This window comes from Pipistrellus hanaki (genome assembly GCF_964339955.1).
Source record: "Pipistrellus hanaki genome assembly, chromosome: 16".
In the NCBI taxonomy this organism is placed as follows: domain Eukaryota; kingdom Metazoa; phylum Chordata; class Mammalia; order Chiroptera; family Vespertilionidae; genus Pipistrellus; species Pipistrellus hanaki.
The window spans coordinates 29,709,024-29,735,131 of record NC_140518.1 but is presented as its reverse complement, the minus strand read 5'-3'; the positions used below and the strand labels follow the sequence as shown (position 1 = coordinate 29,735,131).

At 46.4% G+C, this 26,108-nt stretch overlaps 1 protein-coding gene across 1 annotated transcript in view; it reads right to left on the bottom strand.

Annotated features, from left to right (window-relative positions):
• The window catches only part of LOC311611054 (galectin-9-like), a 42,675-nt gene extending 23,343 nt beyond the window's left edge, over positions 1–19,332 (bottom strand). The window contains exons 1-6 of the mRNA XM_084862788.1: positions 19,252–19,332; positions 17,964–18,082; positions 17,322–17,401; positions 12,969–13,170; positions 10,792–10,902; positions 9,735–9,812 (exon numbers count right to left, since the gene is read on the bottom strand). Of these exons, the coding sequence (XP_084718914.1) occupies positions 9,735–9,812; positions 10,792–10,902; positions 12,969–13,170; positions 17,322–17,401; positions 17,964–18,002 (510 nt within the window). The 5' untranslated portion in view covers positions 18,003–18,082; positions 19,252–19,332. The remainder of the gene's footprint in view (positions 1–9,734; positions 9,813–10,791; positions 10,903–12,968; positions 13,171–17,321; positions 17,402–17,963; positions 18,083–19,251) is intronic.
• Positions 19,333–26,108: the final 6,776 nt, after the last annotated feature.

The following is a 26,108-nucleotide window of genomic DNA, read 5'->3' as shown; positions in this document are numbered from 1 at the left end:
GGTCCCAGGTTTGATTCTGGTCAAGAGCATGTACCTTGGTTGTGGGCACATCCCTAGTAGGAGGTGTTCAAAAGGCAGCTGATCGACATTTCTCTCTCATTGATATTTCTAACTCTCTATCCCTCTCTCTTCCTCTCTGTGAAAAATCAATTATATATATATATATATATATATATATATATATATATATATATATATATTTGAAAAAAAAATTTTGTAAGCAGTGATTGAAATCATGTTTAAAAACTAAATTACTAAACAGATTCGTTTATTTTTTAAAAAATTATTTTTATTGGCTTTAGAGAGGAAGGGAGAGGGATAGAGAAAGATAGAAACATCAATGATGAGAAAGAATCATTGATCAGCTGCCTCCTGCATGCCCCCTACTGGGGATGGAGACTGCAACCTAGGCATGTGCTCCTGGATGGAATTGAACCCGGGACCCTTCAGTCCATAGGCTAACGCTCCATCCACTGAACAAAACTGGCTAGGGCAACAAATTCATTTCTTAATCCAGGTGATGCAAAATCTATGAAATTTCCACAGGCATTTCACTTTCCATTAAAATTCATTTTTAATAAATAATGTTTATTGATTTCAGAGAGAAAGGGAGAGAAGAGAGAGATAGATAGTAACATCAATGATGAAGGAGAATCAATGATGAAGGATGATTGGGTACCTCCTGCATGCCCCTCCTGCAACTAGGGATCTAGCTCACAACCTGGGCATGTGCCCTGACCAGGAATCAAACCCTAATCACCTGGTTTATAAGTCGATGCTCAACCACTGAACCACACCAGCAGGGTCATGGAATTTCTTGTTCAGCAGATATGTGCAAAGGTTAACATTCACTTTAACCTCATCAAACTACTCCTTGAGATGGCATCTCAAGTAAATCCTGAATATGGAGCTGCATCTTCTCCATCTCAACACCCAGGAATCTGGATTTGACATCAAAGATGCCCACATCTTCAGTAGATATGATATCAAATGTGACTTTTAAAAAATATGTTTTTTATTGATTTTTAGAGAAAGAGGAAGGTAGAAAGATAGAGAGACAGAAATATCAATGACAGAGAAACATCATCAATCGGCTGCATCCTGCACATACCCTCAACCTGGACATGTGCCCTGACATAGAATGGAACCAATGACTTCTTGGTTCCTGGATCTATATTCAACCATTGAGCCACACCCTCCAGGCAAATGTGACTGCTTTGTGTGCATATGGTTGATGCCCAGCAGGACACCCTTCTCCTTCTCCTGAACTTTGCAGCTTGACTTGGCTGCCTTTGCCCTCTTCATCCACTTAGGCTCTCCAAGAAGGAGAGAAGTGCTGACTCATGGTACATCCTGGATGAGCCTGGAGAGCACTCTGCTAAGTGAAATAAGCCAGACACAAAAGACATATATGGATGGCTCCACTGCTATGTGGTTCCTGTCAAACTTATATATAGAAAAGCCTTCAGACTGGTGGTTTTCAGGCACTGAGGGGAGTGGATAAAAATTTGTTATTAATAGCTACAGGTTTCAGTTTTGTAAGTTGAAAAATGATTTGTGGATGGATGGAAGTGACATGTCAGAGAGGGAACATTTTTCTTCTACTTTATAATTAAATTGCTGTGAGACAGATTAACAGGAGAAACACCAAATATAATTTTGCATGTACAAGGGCTCCATGAGAATAGGAGGCCCACAGGCAGGCAGACAGTTGAGGCTCAGATGCTGCCCTAAGGCCAGGGGGAAGGGGAGGGGCCTGGGACTTCCCAGGGTAGGAAGACAATTCACAGGGAGATGGGAAGAACAAATGTTAGGTTAACTATATTTGCCATTCCCTCTAAGAACAGGAACAAGACAGGGATGCTCACTATCGCCACTCCTCTTTGACATAGTACTGGAAGTACTAGCCATTACAATTAGACAAGAGGAGGAAATAAAAGGCATCCAAATTGGAAAAGAAGAAGTAAAGTTATCCTTATTTGCAGACGACATGATATTGTATATAAAAAACCCAAAAGACTTCATTAAAAAACTAATTGGCTTAATAAATGAATTTGGCAATGTAGCAGGATACAAAATTAACACCAAGAAATCTATGGCATTTCTATACACCAACAGTGAGTTTATAGAAACAGAGACTAAAAAAGCAATTCCATTTACCATCGCACCAAAAAAATTAAGATACCTAGGAATAAACTTAACTAAGGAAGTGAAGGACCTATACGCGGAAAACTACACGACACTGAAAAAAGAAATAGAGGAAGATGTAAACAGATGGAAGAACATACCATGTTCATGGATTGGTAGAATCAGCATCATCAAAATGTCCATACTTCCTAAAGCAATCTATAGGTTCAATGCACTCCCCATTAAAATACCAACGGCATATTTCACTGACCTAGAAAGAACTCTCCAAAAGTTCATTTGGAACAATAAAAGACCCCGAATAGCCACAGCAATCCTGAGAAAGAAGAGTAAAGTAGGAGGTATCTCAATACCAGACTTCAAACTGTATTACAAAGCCACTGTTCTCAAAACAGCCTGGTACTGGCACAAAAACAGACATATAGATCAATGGAATCGAATCGAGAACCCAGATATCAACCCAAATCACTATGCTCAATTAATATTTGACAAAGGAGGCACAAATATACAATGGAGTCAAGACAGTCTCTTCAATAAATGGTGTTGGGAAAATTGGACAGATACATGCAAAAGAATGAAACTAGGTCACCAACTTACACCATACACAAAAATAAACTCAAAATGGATACAGGACTTAAACATCAGACGGGAAACCATAAAAATACTAGAAGCATCCTCAGGCAACAAAATCTCAGACGTATGCCAAAAGAACTTCTTCACTGATACTACCCCTAGCGCAATGGAAGCTAAAGAGAAAATAAACAAATGGGACTACATCAAAATAAAAAGCTTTTTTACAGCAAAAGAAACCATCAACAAAACAACAAGAAAGCCCACTGTGTGGGAGAACATATTTGCAAATGTTACCACTGATAAAGGTTTAATCTCCAACATCTACAAACAGCTTATACAACTAAATAAAAGGAAGATGAATGATCCAATTAAAAAATGGGCAATGGACCTAAATAGAATATTTTCAAAAGAAGACAGAAGGAAGGCCAAAAGGCACATGAAAACATGGTCAAAGTCACTAATTATCCGAGAGATGCAAATCAAAACAACAATGCGGTACCATCTCACACCTGTCAGAATGGCCAACATCAACAAATCAACAAGCGACAAGTGTTGGCGAGGCTGCGGAGAAAAAGGAACCCTCGTGCACTGCTGGTGGGAATGCAGACTGGTGCAACCACTGTGGTGAATAGTGTGGAGTTTCCCCAAAAAACTGAAAATGGAACTCCCATTTGACCCAGTAATCCCACTTCTAGGAATATATCCCAAGAAACTAGAAACACCAATCAGAAAGGATATATGCACCCCTATGTTCATAGCAGCACAATCTACAATAGCCAGAATTTGGAAACAGCCTAAGTGTCCGTCAGCAGATGATTGGATCCAAAAACTATGGTACATCTACACAATGGAATACTATGCTGCCATAAAAAAAAGGATTTCTCATCATTTGCAGCAACCTGGATGGAATTGGAGAACATCATGCTGAGTGAAATAAGCCAATCAATGAAAGAGAAACACCACATGACCTCACTCATTTGTGGATAATAAAGAACATTATAAACTGATGAACCATAAGATAGATATAGAGACAGTATATCAACAAGTAGACTGTCAAATTACAGCGGGGAGGGGAGGAAGATCTGGGGGAGATAATAAATCAACCGAAGGACTTGTATACATGCATATAAGTGCAACCAATGGACACAAAACTCTGGGGAGGGAGGGGATGTGTGGGAGGGAGGGAGGGGGTCAAAAAAAATCAATAAAATATATTTAAAAAAAAATGTTAGGTTAACTATGTTTGCCTTGCCAGGCAGAGAAATCTTTCTAATATAAATAAATAAAGGCTGTCTTTGGTAAGAGCTCTCTTCCTCCCTATCCCAATTCTTTTAAGCAGTAAGGGGGCAGATGTGGTTTAAAATAATTTTCTGAATGTTCTGCCTCTTAAAAATAACCAGTTTACATAATACATATGCCAAAAACATATTTGGGGTGGTGTGGGGGAATTTTTGTTCCCCTCAGTCCTGCCTTTAAAACTTTCCAGGGAGTCAAAGTGCTGGAAACCAAATCAGTTTCAGCTGGGAAAGAGATGTTGACAGGAAGCCAGGAAGGCTGGTCAACAACCTCAATTGCTTTAACCTTTAGTTGAGATTATGTTAAGTTGAAGCAGCTGTTAAGCCTCAATAAAAGGGGATGGCAGGGCCAGAGCAGTCGTAGTTCTCCCACTAGAGTTGGACTACCGCCTGGCCCCCCAAATCGCCAAATTGAATTTCTTCAAGTCTCTTTTCATTTGTGTGCGGCCCTTCTCCAGAACCTGAACCCTGAATTGGAACTCTTTCTACGCGGGCCATGAAAGACTCCAATATCAAAGTGCCAAAGTTAAGTAGGTAGATTGCTCCACCTCAAGGAACCCGTCTCCTGGTCCTGACAATAGGTCAGTTTAGGGCGCAGGTCTGCATTGGGTTCCAAAAATTAGGACTATGGCTAACGCTGTCCTGTGTTTACTAAGGCGTTTCTGTGGAAACACAGGTGAATGCTGGGAGAAGACCGTGCACCAGTCTCAGTCTGGACTCAGCCAGTGAAGACGATGCCTAGCTGTCCGGCTCCAGCATGGTTAGATGGAGAGAGGGCAGGCAAGGGCAATGCCGGCAGCTGCTCTTAGTTTGCAGTGTGAATGTCTCTAGACATGAGGATTGTCCATACATGTGCTGTGCTGATTTCTCTGAAGTTTATATCCAGTTGTCCAGCTTCAGCTTCCCTTGCTTCAGGAAAAGGGTCCCAAAATATCTTGAGGTCCTGGGCCTTCCTTACTCACCTGGTGTGACTGTGGGCAACTCTGCAAGCAGGATGCCAGGCTGATTTTCCAACTGGTTTTATTGGCTCCAGAAAACCCTCGCAGGGGAGAGGACACTGTCCTAGGAAGACTCCAGGGCACCCCTTCCTGTGCTGAGAGGAGGATCTCTGTCCATGTGGAGAGCACAGCACAGGGTGACAGGCAGGAGGAGAGGTAAACTAGTGAAATCTACCATCTCGGGCCTCCCAGCCATAGGACTAACTCCCTGGGCTTAGCTTCCTCAGTGATAATGACACCGTCAGGAATGTGTCCCCCTAGGGAGAGTGGCCAGGATCAGAAAGCTGGGGCCAGAGGAGCAAATTCTGGTATTGGACCCCCATGTCCTGGAGAATGTGAGAGAGCCCAACACTTTGGGATGAGGGGAAGGAGATATAAGAATTAGTAAGTTTTTCCTAGCAAAGCTATAGTTTAGATATTCTCTTCATTTCTTTTGTTTTTTTAACCTTTATTTTGTATTCAACTCCACCCAGGCCTTCCTTCCTCGAAAAGACAAAGGCATAGCTCTCCCCCATTTCCTGGCAGACAGATAAAGTCTAACAGGTGGTTAAAACCACAGACCTTCCTGTAGAAGACAAGACATAGTTTTGCACCATTTCTGGGCAGGCATTGGAAATGCCCCCTCTTGTAACTTGGGCTGCTCTTCTGAAGTTAGACATTCATGATAGATTGTGGAACCAGGCCCTTAAGCCAATCAGGGTATGGTGCAGTAACACGTCAGGGGTCAAAGGAGACGGACTGCCGGTTCTGTGTGCTTGCCCACCATTGTTGCTGGGGCATTGCACCTTTCTGCAGAAGTAGGGTGCCTTGTTGATCCATTTTGGAGTGTCTGTTTTGTCCCCGAGACACTGGTGAAGAGCATTTCCAACAAGAGATGCCCTGGTGACTGTAGGGAGACAGATGTGGTTCATCAGGCCTTGGGTGTAGAAGAAACAATGCAATACAAGCAGACCTTCTCAGACAATTCAGTTCTCCACCAAGATGTTCAAGGAAACAATGTCTTCCTGTTGAACAAGATTTGGTTCTCAACCTGACAACCCTTTCTTTCATGCTGCTACCTCAGCATGACAAAGGTCAAAAAAGAAGGAGAGAATGAGATTCAGTTTCCCCCTAAATCTCCTGTTGTTAACCTCTCAAGAAACCATGCTGTGAATATTTTTTTTTCTTTTCTAGCTGGTGAAATGGATGATTAGGACCATTTTAAAACATTGAGAGGCCACCAAGAGTGTTAATGTTGCTAAGCCTGTGGGAAAACACCAGGATGACAGGCAGTTGAAGAGCTAGAAGAAAACTTTTGCTGATTTGGATAAATGAAAAGCAGTCAGTCAGTGACAGCATTTCTGAGGCAGTGATCAGTGAGAAAGTGAAGATGCAGCCTGCTGACTTCCTGAATGACACCCCTGGAAGAAGTGCTGAGTGTGATTAGGGGGTTGTTAGATACATTTAAGAAAAGAAGTGTTAGTTCATAGATTAAACCGTACATTAGACAGGTACTGTATAAAAGAAAGGTTAAAGCAGAGAATCATTTGTGGATCTGGAATAAATTAACTCAATTTACATTGTGTCTAATGGGAAAATTGATACGGTGTTTTATTTTTTTTAAAATTTTTATATTTTATTGATTTTTTTACAGAGAGGAAGGGAGATAGAGAGCTAGAAACGTCGATGTGAGAGAAACATGGACCAGCTGCTTCTTGCACACCCCCCTACCGAGGATGTGCCCGTAACCAAGGTATATGCCTTGATTGGAATCGAATCCGGGACCTTTCAGTCCGCAGACCGACGCTCTATCCACTGAGCCAAACCGGTTTCGGTGATACAGTGTTTTAATAAATTGCTCTTCCAACAGCCTTCCAGGATGATTTAAATTTGAGAATTTGAGGTTCTACGGTATCAGTATGTATACCTTGTTAGAAATAAGGCAGAGCCCCCAACTCAGAGGTCCTGGTAGAACACAAATCACACTCGGGAGCCAGGAAGCAAGGCAAACATCTTTAATTCTATGCAGAAGGGTGCGCACACATGGTCTGGAAGCCTGTGCACACCAAGCAGGTGAGATGCTAGGCTCTGTAATCCCTGAGGCATCTCTTGATTGGAGCTCAGGTGCACAGTCTTTCATGATTAGCTAATTCAAAGCCTTTGCTGTTTCAAGATGGTGTCTCTCAGGGGGAGAATTATGGGATTCTGTTGAAAAGAGAACAGGAAATTCAGGGTGGGATCGCACCCGCACCCAGTCCCCCACACACTCTAGAGGGGATGCTCCAATGTGAGGCTTCCGCCCCTGGATTCTCCCATTCGTCTTCCCTCTCCTGTCAGCCTTGGTGCAACTTCCTGCCACTGTCCCAGACCCCATCATGGCCACCTGCCCTCAGCCCTACCACAGGCAGCTCCCCTAACTCCAGGGCTCCCCGCCGACTTGTACCAGCAGGAGGGAGCGGGTTGTGTGCTGATGGAGATTGCAGACTTACAGGGAACATCTGTCCAGGGGTGCTCTGCACTGTGTGGACCACAGTTTGTGTGTGAAAGAAAGAAATGGTGTTTTTCACCTGCTCTCACCAGCGCGAAGACCGCTATTGGCCACAAGAGGGCACCACTTAACACACACCCGCCCAGCAGCTGCAGGTGGGGAACTCTCATTAGCCCAGACCAGACTCTGAAAACTGTATGGTACAGGTGTTCCTCCTCTTAAGAGGGTTAGGTAGAGTCAAAAGTTCCTTCTGGAGAGGAATGTGCCACCTTCCTTTGTGGCCTCTTGGGCCATCTTCCTACTCGGGGGAATTTCTCTAGTGTAGTTTCAGTTTGCAGAAAGAAGTAAATGCGGGACATCATGTCCACAGAATGGCAGGGACTTGGGCAATTCAGCTTGTTTCCCAATTCATCAGCACAGCCGACCTCCCCTACCCCCCAAAGACTCTCCCGCACCCCCATCAGGGTCAGGAGGGTGGCATAGAGGTCTGGCCTCAGCTGTGCCAGTCGCCCTGTGACAGAGGCCTAATGCCTGGCCCTGCCTCTTCCTTTTAACCCACAGGAAGAACAAAGTGAAGAGTTTCCAAAGAGAGAGCAAGAGACTTACAATTTAAGCCCGAAGTGGCTTGCCAATAACTTGGAGGCTGAAAGGGACAAACAATAAAAATGGTGGTTAATATTGGTGCCACTGGACGGGGAGATGACAACTGAAATGGTGGTCAGAAATACCTCCCAGACCCGCACTCACTTCCTTCCTGCTCCCAAGCAAGCCTCCCTGAGCCTGTGGTGCCCAGATGCTCACCCACCATCCCAGGTAACTGTGGTTAGAAACAGGGAGGGGAGGTGGAGGAGAGGGGACATCCCGCCAGCTCCTCTAGAGAGCGAGAAGGATGTGTCTGACATAGGACATACAGCTCACCTCAGCTCCCAGAGGCAAAACCATTACTAGCCGTGTCCCATTTGACCAGGAGAGTGAAAACTAGTATTTAGTGAGGCCTACTGTGTGCCAAGCTCTGGCATCAGTGCTTTGTGAGGGAGGCATCCTTAGCTTCCCTTTTGCTAAGTGAGATGACAGGCTCAGAGAGGTTAAGCACCTTGCCCAAGCCTGTCCCAATAGCAAGTGATAAGATATAAAATGGTACCAGTTGGGTCTGGGTGTATCAGCAAACCTGTCCTCCCAAGGCCAGGGCCAAAGTCGGGCTGCCCTGCAAAGGCTCCCAGGAGCTCCACCATCCTAAGGTCAGTGTGGCAGGTGGCAAGGGCCTACCCTGCAGCATGATGGGCCACAGGAAGCTGGGTAGGGAGGCACCCTTGCCCTTGCCCCCACTGCTCAAGTGGCCAAGGCCCCTCCCCACCCAGCAGACTGTTCTGCTTTCCCTGACTGGTCTCCCCTTCTACTGACTGTGCAAACCACACTCATCCTCCATTTCTCCAGTCCCTACTGCACTCCAGGCACTGGGCACAGTTTTGGGGATACACAAAGGAACAAGTCACAACCCCAAGCTTATGGATTGGGGGAAAGAGAGGGTGGAGTGACCAAGACAGGCATGTAAGTACAGTTATAACTGGACATGTTGACTGGCGTGCACAGAGCTGTTAAAAGTCCATCAGGTCAGGGAGGGGTGGCACATCCAGCAACTTGTCAGACAGGGAAGATGCCCTGAGGAGCCCCATTGAAGCAGAGCACTGAAGGGCAGTTAGGGGTTGGCTGGGGTAAGGTGGCAAAGGGTCCTTTTGGCCCCAGGACAGCAGATGCAAAAGCGTGGTGGCCGGAAGGAGCCTGGAGTGAGCAGTGGAGGTTGACAAAGGGTCTTTGTGGGTGAGGTGGGAGGCTGGCAGGTGGGCTGGGCAGGACTAGGGAGGATTCTGCTCCTCCAGCTGGGGGATTGGAACTCTATTGAGTCTGGGGCCTTTTAGGTTTTTAAGCAGTGAGTAGATGCTATTAGATTTGCTTTTGGAAAGGACACTGTGGCAGTGGGTCAGAGTGAGGGGGTGCGGGGTGAGGACTTAGGTGGTCTAGTCCATGGAAGTGGCTTCAGGAAGGAGAGGCCTTGTGCACTGGAGGGATACTGAGGAAGGGAGTGAAGAATGGATGCTTCCCAGATCACATAGATGCACCATGCCTGGTTCATGGAGATAGGGAACCTTGGGTGGGCATCATGGGGCCAATAGGCCCTGCTGCCTCCACGCTGGAATTCAGACCCTTTGTCCTTCCCGCTGACTGCTCAGGCTCCCATATTTTCCATGTTTAACTCACTTTTCCTTTCGGCTTCTTGGGCTCACGTGGGTAACAGGGAGTCTGGCAGCATTTCACTGTAAGGATCTCATCAAAACGCTGTGAAAACAAAAGGTGCCATGGGGTGAAGAGAAGCTCGAATGAGTCAAGTAAAAGTGGGAAGGCAGGGGCCCAGACAAGAGGGTGAAAGCCAGGCAGGCAGGGACAGACAGAGAAGGCAAGAGGGAGAAGTAACAGAGATGAGGACGAAGGAGAAAGGAACTCATATTTGCTGCAGGCCTACTGTGTGCTTTTCCCATTTCAGGAGCGCATTCAAATATCAAAATTGGAAATAACATCTCTAATCCAGGCGCCTGGGGCCCTGTGACAATGTGGGCCACGCCTACCAAAATCTGCCCTGTTTTCACAAAAAGTGAGCCATTCAGATTTCCATGTGACATTACCTGACCTGGAAAATGTTTGGTAAATTGCCCATAATATTTACCACCTTCACCCTTTTCAGGAACACAGTGGAGGGCCATTCAGTACCTTCACACTGTGGAACAGCCTTCACCAGCATTCAGCTCCACAACGCACACCGGCTCCTGACCTTGTACATGTTGGCATCACATTCAAACTTGGAAAATGCAGAGAGAGTCCAGTAGACGCTAGGGTGGCCCATGGGGGCCATTTCGTGACCTCTGACATGTATCCCCTCATTGTGCCAACAGAGTACCTCCTGGGGAGGCTGTGACTAGGCCCCTTGCACAGATGAGGAAACTGAGGCTGGGAGAGGCAGACTCTCTTGTTTGACATCCCACAGCTGGTGACAATGGGTCTCATGAAACCACATGGCCTGGTAACAAGTGTGGGAGTAGTGACAGACAAGAGGGGAGGGAGTCTGGCTGAGGCAGGTGCTCTGGACAGAAATGGTGCCATAAGAAGGATGGGGCAGGGATAGCCAGAGGTATGTCCTTTCCCCAGAGTCACCTGGGTGAGAGATTAGCTGGAACCCTTGGCTTTTCCCAACAGGGCCTAGGCCTAGCAGACTGGCTCCTGCACCCAGCCCCTGGGACAGGTGTCATTTGGACAATCTGACCTGGAATCTGATGTCTATCTGCTCCACGGGGCCAGTGACAGTCATGTAGTTCGCGCGGTGGAGGGGCACACGGTGTTCATAGTCCACAAAGTGATCTCCATTCACCATCACCTGTCAACAGGAGCGCATATATCAGGAGAGGGATCCCAGACCAGGGCGGGGAGCAAACCTGAGCACTAAGACCCCTGGTTCTAGAAAGTAAGGCCTGTCCGGTTTTCACCTCCACCCCCTGTAGGTGGGGCCCAGCCTTCAGAGCTGCTCTTGGTAAGGAACACACATGTGATCCCAAATGCAGCCAAACGCAGTCACCACTTGGTTCTAGCTTTGGCTTCTGAGTTTTTGTTTGATTATTGCTCTAGGTGTGTCTTTCTCAGCTCACTTGGGATGCCATTTCAATATGCTATTTAAATATGCATTAAGTGCTCATGGGAGCAGAGGAGAGAGGGCCTCAGGTTGCACACTGAGGGCCTGGGAGCGCCCTTCACACAGAGAAGCACAGGCACAGCCATCCTGAAATATGGTCGCAACCTACTTAGGTAAAAACTGCTGTTTGAATTTTAACCCTGCTATTCTGGCTTCTGCACACACTTACTTGCTGAAACAATAGGGTAGTTACCTCAGCTTCCACACTGAACCTAAAGACTCACCAAGGTAATTTTCCTGTGCCTGTGGACCAGGACTACAGGAGACCGATTCCCACTGACTCAGTAGCTCCAGGAGTAGAAACTGTAGATAACTTTCAGAGCAGTGGTCCTCAAATTTTTTAAACAGGGGGCCAGTTCACTGTCCCTCAGACCGTTGGAGGGCTGCATTATAGTTTAAAAAAATACTATGAACAAATTCCTATGCACAGTACACATATCTTATTTTGAAGTAAAAAAACAAAATGGCAAAAAAACCTGCATGTGGCCCGTGGGGCATAGTTTGAGGACAACTGCTTTAGAGATTGCTAACTCTGCTTGATTCTGCCTCTGTAAAACTGCTTTCCCAAGATAGGGGCACATTCCAATGTGCAGCAGTATGTAGCTGGGTGTGGCCCTGTGGGCTGTTCCCAGCATTTAGAATTTAGAATTTAGAACAAAGGACGATTTTTGTGGTTTGGACCTTTAAAAAGATTGCCTACATTTGGAACTGCAAGGTTATGCCTATGGCCACCTGCGTGTGGTGCTCTGTACCCATCCTGGCCAATTCAATAAATCCTTGCCTTCTTTTTTAATCAATCAGCAGCCTCTGGTGGTCTTATTCTGACTCCAGGGTTCGGCCCCACAACAATCCCTCTCCCCCCAGCCCAGCAGCACTGCTCTGCCTGCAAGAGCAATGACTCCACCTGCAGCCCTGAGCCACCCCTGGGCCTGCAGAAGGGCTGCCACAGCATCACCACAGACAGGTGCTGTCAGGGACCTGGAGCGGACAAGGCTTCAGCAGAGGATGGAAGTCACCTGGACCCCAGGCCAATATCAGCTCTTATTTCCAGGTAACAGAAGCAACAGGTGCTCTGTAGGTGCAGGTGAAGAGTGTAAAGTCCTGTGTTCTGTATAATGGCATTGCTTGGGTAATGAGTTAAGGGTGTTTCTCCCTGCCTGATAGTGATAAGGGCAGTGATAGAAGGCTGGGAAGCACCTAGAATTGTAAGACCTATTACTCATGCTCTGTCCACTGTGATTGGTTTATTCTGATTAAAGAAGGCACATTCTAACCTGGCTGGCAGTCCTGTGGGACCTGGGGACTTGCCTGGCAATGCAGCCCAGCCTCCCCACGTGGAGCAGCCTATTCTCATGGAAAGATGCACAACTGCCTTGCAGAGACCAGAGCTACAGCCCTTTGAAGGCCCCAGACCTGGCATATCACTAGCCTTTGAAGATCCCCAGCACTTTTGCACACCTGCAGGCCTTCTCAAATCTCCAGCCTGCTTACTGTTAACTGCCCATTTGGCATCCCCTTTGGCTATTTCCCCATGAATCTTTTGTCCTTTTACCCAACAGAAGCAGCTGGCTTATGGGGTGCGGAGCAGATTTTTGTGGATGACTTGCTGCTCTCCCCATACTGCTGGAGGTATTGGTAAACACTCATTATGATTCAGTACTGTCTCTGCTGAATTGGCTCAAGTAGTGACAGGCAGTGGGGACAATAGGGCAGGGGGACAGGCAGTGGGAGGGAGGGACTAGAATTCTGCTCACCTGGAAACGGGAGATCTCCACCAGGATGCGGATCTCAAAGGGCTTCTCTGTCGGGAAGGGATTTCTCATTATCTTCTCTTCCTGTTCCCACCACCCTTTCTGCTTGGTGTTACAGACCACATATCCGTCCCCTTCAAACCGAGGGTTGAATTGGAAGGCAATGTCATCGTCACTGAATCCCATATGAAAGTTCACAGCAAACCTAGGTGGATGGATATCAGACAGTGTTCTGGTTTACTGACAAAGGTAGGAGCAGGAGGGCCCAGGGCCTCTGACTTCCATGTGTGCCTGGGAACTTGCCTACAACCTGTGAGGCAGTTGTACACCCATCTTATATTGCTGCCTTCCTTTTTGTTTACCTAATTTGCTTTTAGTGTGTTTTGTATAATTATTGCATTTTGCCCTTTCCAGTGTGACTTTTCAGAAATAAATAGGAACTAGTTAAAGAACATTGTGGACTCTAGCCTAAATCTTGGAAACTGATCTCACATTTGCATGAACATGCAAATCCAGGAATTTGACCAGAAGCAAGAGCCTCTCATGCCCAGTAGGCACTGGTTAGAGGCCAGCCAATGGCTGCTCAGTTAGGAAGGAAGAGAACAAATGGAGAGAACAGGTGACATTGATGATGTTTACCTACAAAGACAGTATCTAACAGGGAAGTCATGGCATGGATATGGGCTCTCCAGGCATGAGAACTTCCGGGATGTGTGTCTGTCTCTCATCAGAGGCTGGTGAGTGTCCCACACATGAGGTGTGGAGTGGTTCCCTAATGTCCATAGGCCTGGACCCTGACCCCAGCTGGTACCATTCGTCATTGGGGGTGGAGGGCATGACTCAGAACTATTGTTGCACTTAACCCAGTGTAAGGTTGATTAAAACCAGAATACAACATTTTATGGCAGGGCTAGGCCCCGAGGTAGGTTTCCTTTCTCAGGAACACACCTGCCTGAGGTGGTGGAATGACCTATGGGAACAAACCAGCCTAACTGGGGGTTGGGGGAGGCGGAATCACCTATGGTAACCAATCACCCCAGAGATGCTGCAATGGCAAAAGAGGACTTACGCCAGCAAAGGGGGGAGGGTCGGAGAGGGTGCTTACTCACATAGCTGGGATAGGGTATAAAACTTGGGAAACAAATTTAGAGCGGGGTCCGAGTGAGGAACGGGTGAGTGCCACTGCGCTGGTGTCCTGGCTTGGACCCTAGCTAGAGCTAGAATAAAGACTTTCTGCCTTTGCATCGAACTCCGCTCCCTGTTGGTCTGTGGGTTCCAGAATCTACTGGGCACAAAACCAGGAAAGGAGGTGACTCCCTTCTTTGGGGGTGATTACTGAGGCAGTGTTCAAAAAGCCCCCACATAAGTGAATATTCATTCCTGTCTCTCTCCTCAGAAGGAAGTCCTCACCCTCAAAGCTTCCTTTGGGTTTTGAGGTGAGGAATTAAAACAAAAGAACCTTCCAGCCCAGGCAGTGTGCTCAGTGGTTGAGCATTGATCTGTGAACCAGGAGGTCATAGTTCAATTCCTGGCTGGGATACAGGTCAGGTTGCAGGCTCAGTTTCCAGCAGGAGGCCATCCAGTCAGTGATTCTCTCATATCATTGTTGTTTCAATCTCCATCTCCCTCTCCCTTCATCTCTGAAATCAATAAAAATGTACTTAAAAAAAAAAAAAAAAAAAAAAGATGCTTAGCCTCTTTGGCTCCGTGGATAGAGCATCCAACCACTGACCAAAGGGTGAGGGTTTGATTCCGGACAAGAGCATGTGCCTCCGTTATAGGCTTGATCTCTGGACCTGGTTGGGGAGTATGAGGGAGGCAAGCCATCGATGGGTCTCTCTCACTTGGATGTTTCTCCTCTGTCTCTCCCTCTTCTTTCCACTCTCTAAAAATGATTGGGGCGAAGGTGGGGGGGGGGGGGAATACCCTTGGGCAAAGATTAACAAAAATAAATTAGAAAAGAAAAGAAAAAGCACTTTCCAAAGAGCCAGGCTCACCAAAGGGCCACAATACATGTTTGTTTGGCCTTTTCCCAGACATATGCGTAGGATCTTTTCGAGGCGTCACTGTCTACTCAAGCCTTCCCTGACCTGAGCATGATGTCACTCTGTTGTCCCAACTAATGCACAGCACCCAGGGAATTCTCCCCACTTTTGTGTCTTCTGCTTCCCCCACAGGGCCAGGCACTGTTCCAAGCCCAGAGGTGGCACATTAGACATTCTATTTAATTCTGGCAGAGCCCATTTGGTGTCTCTGTGGAGGAGGCCTAGCTCTGAGGGCCTCCTCAATACCAGCTCCCTTTGGGTGCCCTCAGCCAGTCTGAGGACACGAAAAGCAAAGGATGCTCCCAGTGACTCTGGAACCAGAAAACTGAGTCCAGATTCCTCTGTACATGGAGGCTATCGTTTCTGAAATATCTCTGGGTGGATCTGTCCCTCGGTGGTCATCCAGCTCCTTTTCTCTGCTCCCAGGGATGATAGTGCAAAAGGGCCCATGGGAAGAAATGGGGACAGTAGGACAGGAGGCAGGCAGAGGGAGAAGTAGAGAGAAGGGATGGAGGGTAAGAGGTGAGGGCTCAGCTTCCCCAATGACAGGGTTTAGAGCCATCTGGGAGCCTCACCCTCCATGGTGTCTCCTGGAGGCACTCAGGGCTCAGGGAGATGTCACAGGGTGAGCGTGCCTATGCCCACCTGGGAAGGTGATAGTGGACAAAGTCAACTAGAATCTACAAGCCGAGAAGAGGTAAGTCCGGGCCTGGGATGTGAAGGGGTCCAGAAGGTCCCCAGGCCCTGTGTGAGGTGATGAGAGGAGCACTGGGAACCAAAGACACCTGGGATTGAGACAGTCTTCCAAGAGAGGGCCGTGTGTTCAGAGGGCTTCTGTGGGCACCATGGGCTTCAGCAGGCAGCCACCAGGAGGGAGGGCCCCACCCAAATCAGGCAAGAGCCCCTCACCTCCTCACCACCCGGACCTCAGCTCGGGCAGCCAGGGCTGGGCCAGCATTAGAGGGCGCTCGGCCTCTGAGAAGATGGGAAGTCTTCCCTGAGCCCCAAAGGCCCCTCTTGGGTGGGAGACAGTGCCGAGGAGATGTTTGTATTTTGAATTGCCTTAGTGTTTTCTAGGAATGAACTTGAAACAGAAAGAGACTGGATTACATTTGATGCCAAGTTTAAATATTTCCACACCAGCCAAACAAGGGCCATGGAGTAAGTGCAGGCCGTCATGGGGAGTAAAGGAGGCATTGTTTTTGCATCTCTGGGTCTTCGCGTGCAAAGTTCAACCCTAGCCCATAAACATCTGCCCTGGGCTGGCCTGAGACCGTGAGTTCCCGCTCTGCCTGTGTCTCTGGGGAGTCTACGTTAATGGTATCCAGATGCTATTGGCAGAGGGCAGGGGTGCCATGCAGTGTTGCAGGGACTGGGCCCTATTCTTTAGTGTCCCCTGGCCAGTCAAAGGCAGCTTGGACAGTGTTGGGTAAGGTGACTAGATTTTAACATTGGTAAAGTGGGACACCATTGATGGATGGGGGTGGGGGTTCTTGATTAGAAATTTTGTCTATATGTAGTAACAGAAATTTTCATAGCACGAAAAAATAGTATTGTAAAATATTTTTTATAATTTCTATATAAGTACAATTAACAAATATAATAAATAAATAAATAACAACTATGTATAGTTGTAAATGTTACTTTAAAGCCGGTGCTAGACTTTTTGCCACCACTATAAAATAGAAATAATATGAGTACTGTCTGCTAAATTCAAGAAAATTTATCTATTTATGAAATAAATAAATAAATAAATTACTTACCTAAATTATCTGAATAGCTGATTTGTAATGACACCACTTGTTTAACTAGCTTACTAGCACACAGTACTATGTGTATCATCTGAGAGACAGTTACAGAATGTTTTCGTCGTTGCCAATTCCCAAAAAATGCCATTGTTCATTAAGTCCAAAAAATGGAGGTCGAATTCTAACAACTGAACAACAAGGCGACCTTTGATAAGCAGTTCTCCATAATCAGTTCTCAATAATTATTTCTTATTATTAAAGTTTAACATTATAAAATTAACAAAAATAATATAAAACTGATATCCTGGCTAAATAGCCACGTGGCCGTCAGAAATCATATATTCCCTTCTCATTCTCCCACCGTTCCCTAGCTTGTTGTGCATTCTTTAAAAAAATCTAGACTTTTTTAAAATGCCACCGGATATAGGACAAATTGTTAAAAATCGGGACTGTCCCACCAAAAGCGGGACATCTGGTCACCTTACTGTTGGGGAACCAGCCCGAGCTGACAGGGGCCATGGTTTGCTAAGGGAAAGGCTGGGGGAAACAACAGTTCCAGGTACCTGGTTCCTTTGGACTTCAGAAAAGTTCCTTTGATAGTGATCACATGTCCCTCCTTAAGACCCCCTTCGATGGCGTGTGCCTGCAGGGAGAAGAGGGCAGTCAGGGTCCTGCTCTCTCTGACTGATCCCTCTGGCACTTGCTAATGGCTCCCGGACTCCTAATCATGTTCCACACTTCCATAGCCTCACTGCGTGTCAGGCACCGATCAAACACCCTAGGTATGTTACTTCCATTCTTACTGCAATCCTGGGAGGTGGCTTAAGGATTATCCCTAATTTACAGATTAGGAAGCTGAGGCCCAGAGAGGGAAAAGCAGCTCCCCTGAGGCCATCTAGCTAGAGTCGGCTGAACCCAGGGAGGCCATCTCCTAAGTCAGTGCCCAAGCCTGGCTGCTGGGCTCCCTTTTCATCCCAACAGAGCCCATTCTTCCAGTGCTGCCCAGTGCCCTCCTACCCCTCACACCCAGGACAGCTCAGGCACCCAGAGGGAGCTCAGCACCATCTGTGCAATGCACCACTGCGGTGATTATCACCCTTGGGTCCTGTCAGCCCCCCATGCACCCTGGTCTGGTTTCCTAGGAGACCCAGCACGGCTTCCCTGAAAGGCAGCCAGTGGACCCTGCAGCATCGCCTGGAACTCACTGCAGACACGAAGGAATTTGAGCTGCTGCTAGCCCCCATGTCTTCACCACCTCTGTGGTCACGGCTGCTCCTCACACAGCCAGGCAGTTCTCTGAACTGATGAAAACTTTACTGTGAAACTGAAAACAAAGATATTTGTCAGTTATTCCATGGGGAGGAGCCAGGAGTAAGAGGAAGTGAATTTAGAGAAAGAGAAATTGCTGGTGGAGAAGGGGCCAGGAAGGGACTCAGGGGCAGGCAAGTAGACACTCCTACTCAACTGACTTTTCCTTCCTCTCTGAGTCATTTTCGGTTCATGCACAAGTTCACAGAGTCTGGCCACTGACATGACAGAGAGTTTCAGAGGCTGCTGCCCATGGGTGTATGGCTGTGTCTCCTGATGGCTGTGTAATTTAAGCAGGCTCAGTCACAATGTCCAGAAAAAATGGGCTACTCGACAGGGCCACAGCGGGGGGGGGGAGGGGGGTGGTGGTGGTGGTGGTGTTGAAAAGCCTGGTTATACGCACTTTACACACAGAGAAACTGAGACTCAGAGAAGCTAGGGCACATGTCCAAAGTCACAGGGCTCTCTACGGTAGCCTGTCCTCTATAAGGACAGTTAGATTCACAAAAAGGTATTTCTCTCTAAAATTCTATTCCTCTTATGAATATGTCATCATGGAGAAAGGTGTTTCACAAATAGAGAAACCTCATAATGGATGTTATGATGTCTGTTATGTGATGCCCATGGAGCTTCTGAGTTCCCTCTCAGTGAATTTAACATCTTTCTTCACTCTTCCCTCTCTCCTCCTCTCTCCCTTTTCCTTCTCTGTTTTAGAATATGGAGAGGAGCCCTGGCTGGTTTTTTGCTCAGTGGTTAGAACATCAGCCCACAGAGCTAAGGGTCTCAGGTTCCATTCCCAGTCAAGGGCAGGCGCCTCCATTGCAGGTTCAATCCCCAGCTCCAGTTGGGGTGTGTGTGGAGGCAACCAACTAATGTTTCTCGTGCACACATCACCTCCTTCCCTTTCAATCTGTCTGAAAATTAATGGGGGTGGGGGGAATTCTTGTGTGAAGACTAAAAACATGCACACACAAAACAAACAAACAAACAAACAAATAGACAGACAAAAAAAAACAAAGAACAGAAGTCTATTCCAAATGACGTGGAGGTCGGGGTAACATTAAATGAACTGCCTTTACCTGGCTTTGGTGCCGAGTTATTGGAAATGATTGAACAGAGACTAGCAAGAGAGGCTGGGTCCAAGGAGCACATTGGGAAGTAGAGCAGGGGGGGCAATAAACTTACCTGAAGCCAAGCAGGTGGCTGCTATGTGCAAGAGAGAAAACCAATGAGCTATTAGTCAAGCCTGAATGAACAGTAAAAGGTCAGACAGGTGCCACCTTGGTAGAAGGTGCCCTAGGTCATGTTACAAAAAAGAAAAAAAAGAAAGAAAAAAAAAAGAGATGAACCAAACAACGCTTTGAGAGATGGAGTTCCATTCATTATCATCATCATTATTATTATGCACAGGCCCAGAGGAAAATGTTTCTTAAATTCTGGGCCCTGTCACACAGGAAGTTACCTATATTTATATTTTTTTTTACCTCTTTGTCTCCCAAATATGGGGTTTTCTGGTCCCCAATGCAAGTTCTTAAAGAGCCCCTATGTGTTGGGGCTTTGAGACCTCAACCAAAGGCTTGGCCTGGTGGCAGCACTGATAACGTCATCTGGGGAAGGTTTAGTGGCCTCTCTGAAATGGGAGTAGTCTTATTTTCCCCATTATTTAAGCAAACAAGCATTAACAGAAGCCAAAATAGTAAGGTTAAAATTTTAAACGGCAATTTTTGTGTAAGATGGATGCTTCAGTCACATATAGATCCTTCTCTTCCTTCTTGAGCCTTGTCTAGATGCACTAGAATTTGCAAAGACTGACTTCTTTCAGATGCTCCTATAAACTGAGGTCACTTGTCCCACTGGCCCACCCTCCATCCCCATTATATCCCTGGGTCAACTAGAATTTAACCAGTTTAAGGTGCAGACAGCACAGTTGGAGCAGAAAGGAGGGCAAGCGCGGGCAATTCTTTGCTCTCCTCTCCAGCAGCGGGGACACCAGGGACAAGGCCATCACTGATGGGGACATGGATCCAGGGGAACTCTCATTTCTTGCAGATTGGAGTGTGAAATAGCACAACTTTGGAAAACAGCTCAGGAGAGATGAGAACAGACATACACGACAGCTTCACTGCCATAGCTCCAAACAGGAAACCACACAAGCGTGCACCAGCAGGAGGAAGAAGGAAGAGGTGATAGTGCTGGTACCATGGAAGCGCCCCAGCAACCAGGAGGAGCTGTGGCACAGGACACCTCAGTGACCTCAGATTGGACACTGAAGCTGGCGGGCATGAGGGAGTCTTCTGGGAGCTGGACATTGGTAGGGTTTGGCTGAAGATGTGGGCTATGAAAGAATTCCCAACTAAGAGAACAGATGCAGTGAGGATGTTTATTGTAGTCTCCAAGGGAGGAGAGGACCAGGTATTGCTTAGTCAATACAGGGCAGGGAACAAAGAGTGGCTTCTGCCTCTGAAGAGCAAGTAATTGCAGTTGCTAAGCAATGAGGAGGTGTGTGTGTGTGGGGGGGGGGGGGGCGCGGGAGGGGGATGTGGTTGTGTTGAAATTCAGCAGATACCAGGGGTGTGTTCTTGAAAAGTCATAGTTTGTTTGCTTTCCAGGAGACAGTCTGTCGGATGTCGCAAGGAGGTGACTGATCAGGTTTAGAGCAAATGTCTTAGAGTTCAAAAGAGGCTCCTCTGAAAGGGGAGGAGGGTTGGGAACTTTCCACCAACTAGAGACTCTTTGTTGTGGAAATGGCAGGTAGGTGGAGGATGCAAGAATGTAGTTTGAGAGTAGCTCAACAACCTTGGGGTTTAATTACCAGGTGTTTCTCAGAAATCCTGGAAGCTACAGCAAAAGAAAAAAGAGGGGCTTCTTTTCTGTCCTTACAGGAGTGCACTGGAACTTGTTTCTGGCTGGTGGTCCTGTTACAGAATTTACCAGGAGACAGAAAAGTACACAGGAGATGTGGAGAAATAGGAAAAACCCATTTATTTTCACACACACACACACACACACACACACACACACAGATGTTTCGCATGTACTAGTACAATGACTCAGGGGAGACTGAAATCCCCTTGTGTTGTGATGGGGGCTATGAGACCACACCCAAAAGCCTGGCCTGGCACCAGCACTGATAACTCCTCTGGGGGTTGTGTATTTGTTCATGGTTTATGGCCTCTGTAAAATGGAAGTACTTAGGTAAACAGGCCTTGCAAGACCAAATAATGGAGGAAGGGGCAGGGACTAGACTATAAGCTAACTGGAATACGCATTAGGTTACTAACACAGATTCAGATTGCTAGCCCTCAAAATGTCTTATTTTCCTCATCAGTCACACAGCTGTTTCACCTGTGTAAAAACTCATCCAGCAAAGTAGGATCTGTGCATGTTACTCTACAAAAACACTATCTCAGTAAAGCACTGGGGGAAAACCTCCAAGCTCCTGGAGCACTCAGTGTCCCAGGGAGACGCAGAAATACCTAAAGTTCTAGCAATCACATAGGCCCCACCTGGTGCTTTGGAGGTGAGTCACAGTGAGTCCAACCCAAATAGGAGAGCTCCAGGTCCTTTGATCCCACTCTGTAGAGGGGGTTGGGGGTGGGGATTGTCAGCCTCATTAAGAGAGTAGGGAGGCATCCTCCAGAAGAAGTGCCAGGGCATGGTTGACCTCAGCAGCTCCACCTGGTCACCTTGCAGTCACTGGGACCAATTACCCAGCACCCAGCTCCAGTCTTCAGGTGGCAAGGGGCAGCCCTAGGCAAAGTTTCTTCTCAGAGCTCTATTATTCAAAATCCGGACATGGATCAAGGCTCTGACTTTGTTCTCAGCTCTGAAGACCTGAAGAGCTCTTCAGAAAGTGAGTCTGCCACTTTACACACTTTGGGTGGCCACTATAAAAGAGCAGAAAATGACAAGTGTTGGAGAGGACATGGAGCAACAGTGCTTGTCTGCTGTTAGTGGGCACGTGACATGGGGAGGGGCTGCTATGAACAATGCAGTGTAAGTCCCTGGTGTAGCTTTTTTATTTCCTAGAAACATATTGCCATCCATGACACAGCTTCTAGCTGAACACTTAGACAAGCACCCAGACTGCCCCCACCCATTAAGTTCCCCTTGTGGAGAGCTCTGGGTAACCTAGATAATTGACCTTATGAATGACCCCACTTTGACCTTCCTGCACTCTAATTTCCTTCCTGCACCTAACCACCCTTCCTTGAGCCTCAATAAAGGCAGAACCCTATTCCCTGATTTCTCAATCTCTCTTCCTGCAACCTTGCTGTGTGGCCTCCAGGACTTGTCAGTAACAAACCTGTGCCTTCAGTGTAGCATGATGGCTGCTGCTGAGGTGCATCTTGCAGTCACAATCAGAGCCACAAGGGCGGTCTTCTCACCATTTTGGCTCTGATTAGGGAACTGTCTGTGGGGGCTCAGTGCAGGTAGGATGGGGCCAGGTGAGTGCCCCAGGCCTTACTAGCCATTAGGTTGAGACTATCCAACAAAACAGGATGGCAGTTCTTTCAAAAAACTAAACATAGAATTATCCTTTGATCCAGCAATTTTGCTTCTGGATATATTCTCTAAAGAACTCAAAGCATGGACTTGAAGAGATATTTGTACATCCATGTATACAGTAACATTATTCACAAGAGCCAAGAGATGAATGGAATAACAAAATGTATAGATATAGAATGGAATTACTCCTTAAAAAGTAAAGAAAAATTTTTGTAATTCATTAACATTCACTTTATGAATCAATTTTCAAAGAATACATTTAAAACAAAAACAAAAACAAAACAAAAAACATTTAGCCCTAGCCAGTTTGACTCAGCAGATAGAGCATTGGCACTGGGACAGAGAGGTCCTAGGTTTGATTTTGGTCATGGGCACATATCTTAGTTTCTGGCTTGATGCCTGGCCTGGTTGGCACACATGTGGGAGGCAACCAATCAATGTGTCTCTCTCACATCAATGTTTCTCTCTCTGTGTCTCTCCCCTTCTATTCTATCTAAAAAGATACTGATTTTATTGCATTATAAATGTTGAGAGTGTGAATCAAAAGGGACCACATGCTAACCTGACCAGCTCAAGAAAGGCCTGTATGGAAGTCTTGCAAACTCAGTGACCTAAAATAACCACAAAGAATGGTCTGAAGTTAACATTTTTTAAATTAAAAATCAGTTTATGATGGGAGGTCCTGTCTTAGGCTGGCATCTCACCTGGGAAGATCAACAATTTATTTGGACTATAATGCCCAATAGAAAGTCCCACCTATTTCTCCCAGATATTAAAAGCTCATTTAAATTTCCTAGACTTCCCACTCTAATCAAGTATGTAGATGATTTATGTTTTGGGACATTACTAGACTCTCTAAAGGACACAACTTACCTTATTGCAGCAACTAAATATAAAACGACATAAGGTCTCAAAGGATAAGGTTTAATTTTGCTCACCTCAAGTAACATGTTTTGGCCATGTCCTATCTAAAGATGGGCTACTGATTAGCCCTGAGAGACTTAGAGGAACCCTAACTTTCCCTGTTCCAAAAAGAAGAAAGCAGCTTAGAGGATTCTGGGGGTTGACTGGATATTGTAGAAATCGGGTTCCAAACTTTTCATTGACAGCCCAACCTCTATATGTCCCATTGTAGTCAGACAAACCCCATCCAATTCAATGGAGCCCTGCAGGGAAGCAAGCTGTAGAGGCTCCCAGGGAAGTACTGTCTAAAGCTCCTGCTCTGGGGCATCCAAACTGTAAACTTCCCTTCTTCCTTTTCACACATGAAAGCGATGGAAATGCTTTAGAAGTTCCAACTCAGAAACAAGGAGATCACCATAGACCAGTGGAAGGCAAACTCATTAGTCAACAGAGTCAAATATCAACAGTACAACGATTGAAATTTCTTTTGAGAGCCAAATTTTTTAAACTTAAACTTCTTCTAATGCTACTTCTTCAAAACAGACTTGCCCAGGCCGTGGTATTTTGTGGAAGAGCCACACTCAAGGGGCCAAAGAGCCTCAAGTGGCTCACGAGCCGCTATTTGGCAGCCACTGCCATAGACCTATAGGGCATTATAGGCAGCAACTAGACTCAATGGCAAAAGGGCCCCCTCTAGCTGTATGAGGTCAATCTCTGCTACATCCATGTATGTGAACAGACAGGAGAGATGGCTATGGGCTCTCCTTTAACTATTTTTGTTCCTCATTCTGTGGAATCTTTGCTGAATCTCAGATTGGGCAGTTCAGAAGATTCTTGAGGCCAGGAAGCCAACCAATGATGTGCCATCAGACTTCACCTGCAGTACCTATAGGTTTGGGTGAATTCCTCTTCTCTCAAATGTCCCCAAATATATCGAGGTCCTGGGCCTTCCACACTCACCTTGCATGGCTGTGGGTAAACAAGGTACCAGGCTGAATTTTCCAAGGTGTTTTATTGGCTCCAGAAAGTCCTCACCTGGTAGAAGACACACCCCCTTCCTGTGCTAAGGGAGCTCTCTGTCCATGTGGAGAGCACAGCACAGGGTGACAAGCAGGAGGAGAAGTAAACCAGTGAAATCTACTATCTTGGGCCTCCCAGCCATAGGACTAGCTCCCTGGCCTTAGCTTCCTCAGTGATAATGACCTTCAGGAATGTGTTCCCCTAGGGAGAGTGGCCAGGATCAGAAAGCTGAGATCAGCCGAAACCACTTTGGCTCAGTGGATAAAGCATCAGCCTGAGGACTGAAAGGTCCCAGGTTTGATTCCAGTCAAGGGTATGTACCTTGGTTGCGGGCACATCCCCAGTAGGGGGTGTGCAAGAGGCAGCTGATCAATGATTCTCTCTCATTGATGTTTCTAACTCTCTATTGCTCTCTCTTTCTCTCTATAAAAAAATCAATAAAATATATTTTTAAAAATACATTAAAAAAAGAAAGCTGAGGTCAGAGGAGCAATGTCTGGAGTTGGACCCCAATGTCCTGGAGAATGATAGAGAGCCTGACACTTTGAAATGAGGGGACAGAAATGTAAGAATTAGGAAATTTTTCCAATCAAAACTTAAGTTTAGATATTCACTTCATTTTTTTTGTATCCCTTTATTTTGTACTCAAATCCACCCAGGCCTCCCTTTCTCAAAAGACAAAGGCATAGCTCTCCCCCATTTCCTGGCAGACAGTTAAAGTCTAACATGTAGTTAAAACTACAGACCTTCCTGTAGGAGACAAGACATAGTTTTGCACCATTTCCGGGCAGGCATTGGAAATGGCCCCCTCTTGTAACTTGGGCTGCCCTTCTGAAGTTAGACATTCATGATAGATTGTGGAACCAGGCCCTTAAGCCAATCAGGGTATGGTGCAGTAACACGTCAGGGGTCAAAGGAGACAGACTGCCTGTTCTTTGTGCTTGCCCACCATATTGTCACTGGGGCATTGCACCCTTCTGCAGAAGTAGGGTGCCTTGTGGATCCATTTTCAAGCATCTATTTTATCCCTGAGACACTGGTGACGAGCATTTTCAACAAGAGACGCCCTGGTGACTGTAGGGAGGAGATGTGGTTCATCAGGCCTGGAGTGTAGATGAAACAATGCAATTCAATCAGACCTTCTCAGAGGTCTCAGTGATTTTGATCTCAGACAATTCCGTTCTCTACCAAGATGTTCAAGGAAACAATGTCTTCCTGTTGAACAAGATTTGGTTCTCAACCTGACAACCCTTTCATGCTGCTACCTCAGCATGACCAAAAGCATCTCTTAGGTCACAAACAAAGGAGAGAATGAGATTCAGTTTCCCCCTAAACCTCCTGTTGTTAACCTCTCAAGAAACCATGTTGTGAATATTTTTTTTTTCTTTCCTAGCTGGTGAAATGGATGAGTAGGACCATTTTAAAACATTGAGAGGCCACCAAGAGTGTTAATGTTGCTAAGCCTGTGGGAAACACCAGGATGACAGGCAGTTGAAGAGCTAGAAGAAAACTCTTGCTGATTTGGATAAATGAAAAGCAGTCAGTCAGTGACAGCATTTCTGAGGCAGTGATCAGTGAAAAAGTGAAAATGCAGCCTGCTGATTTCCTGA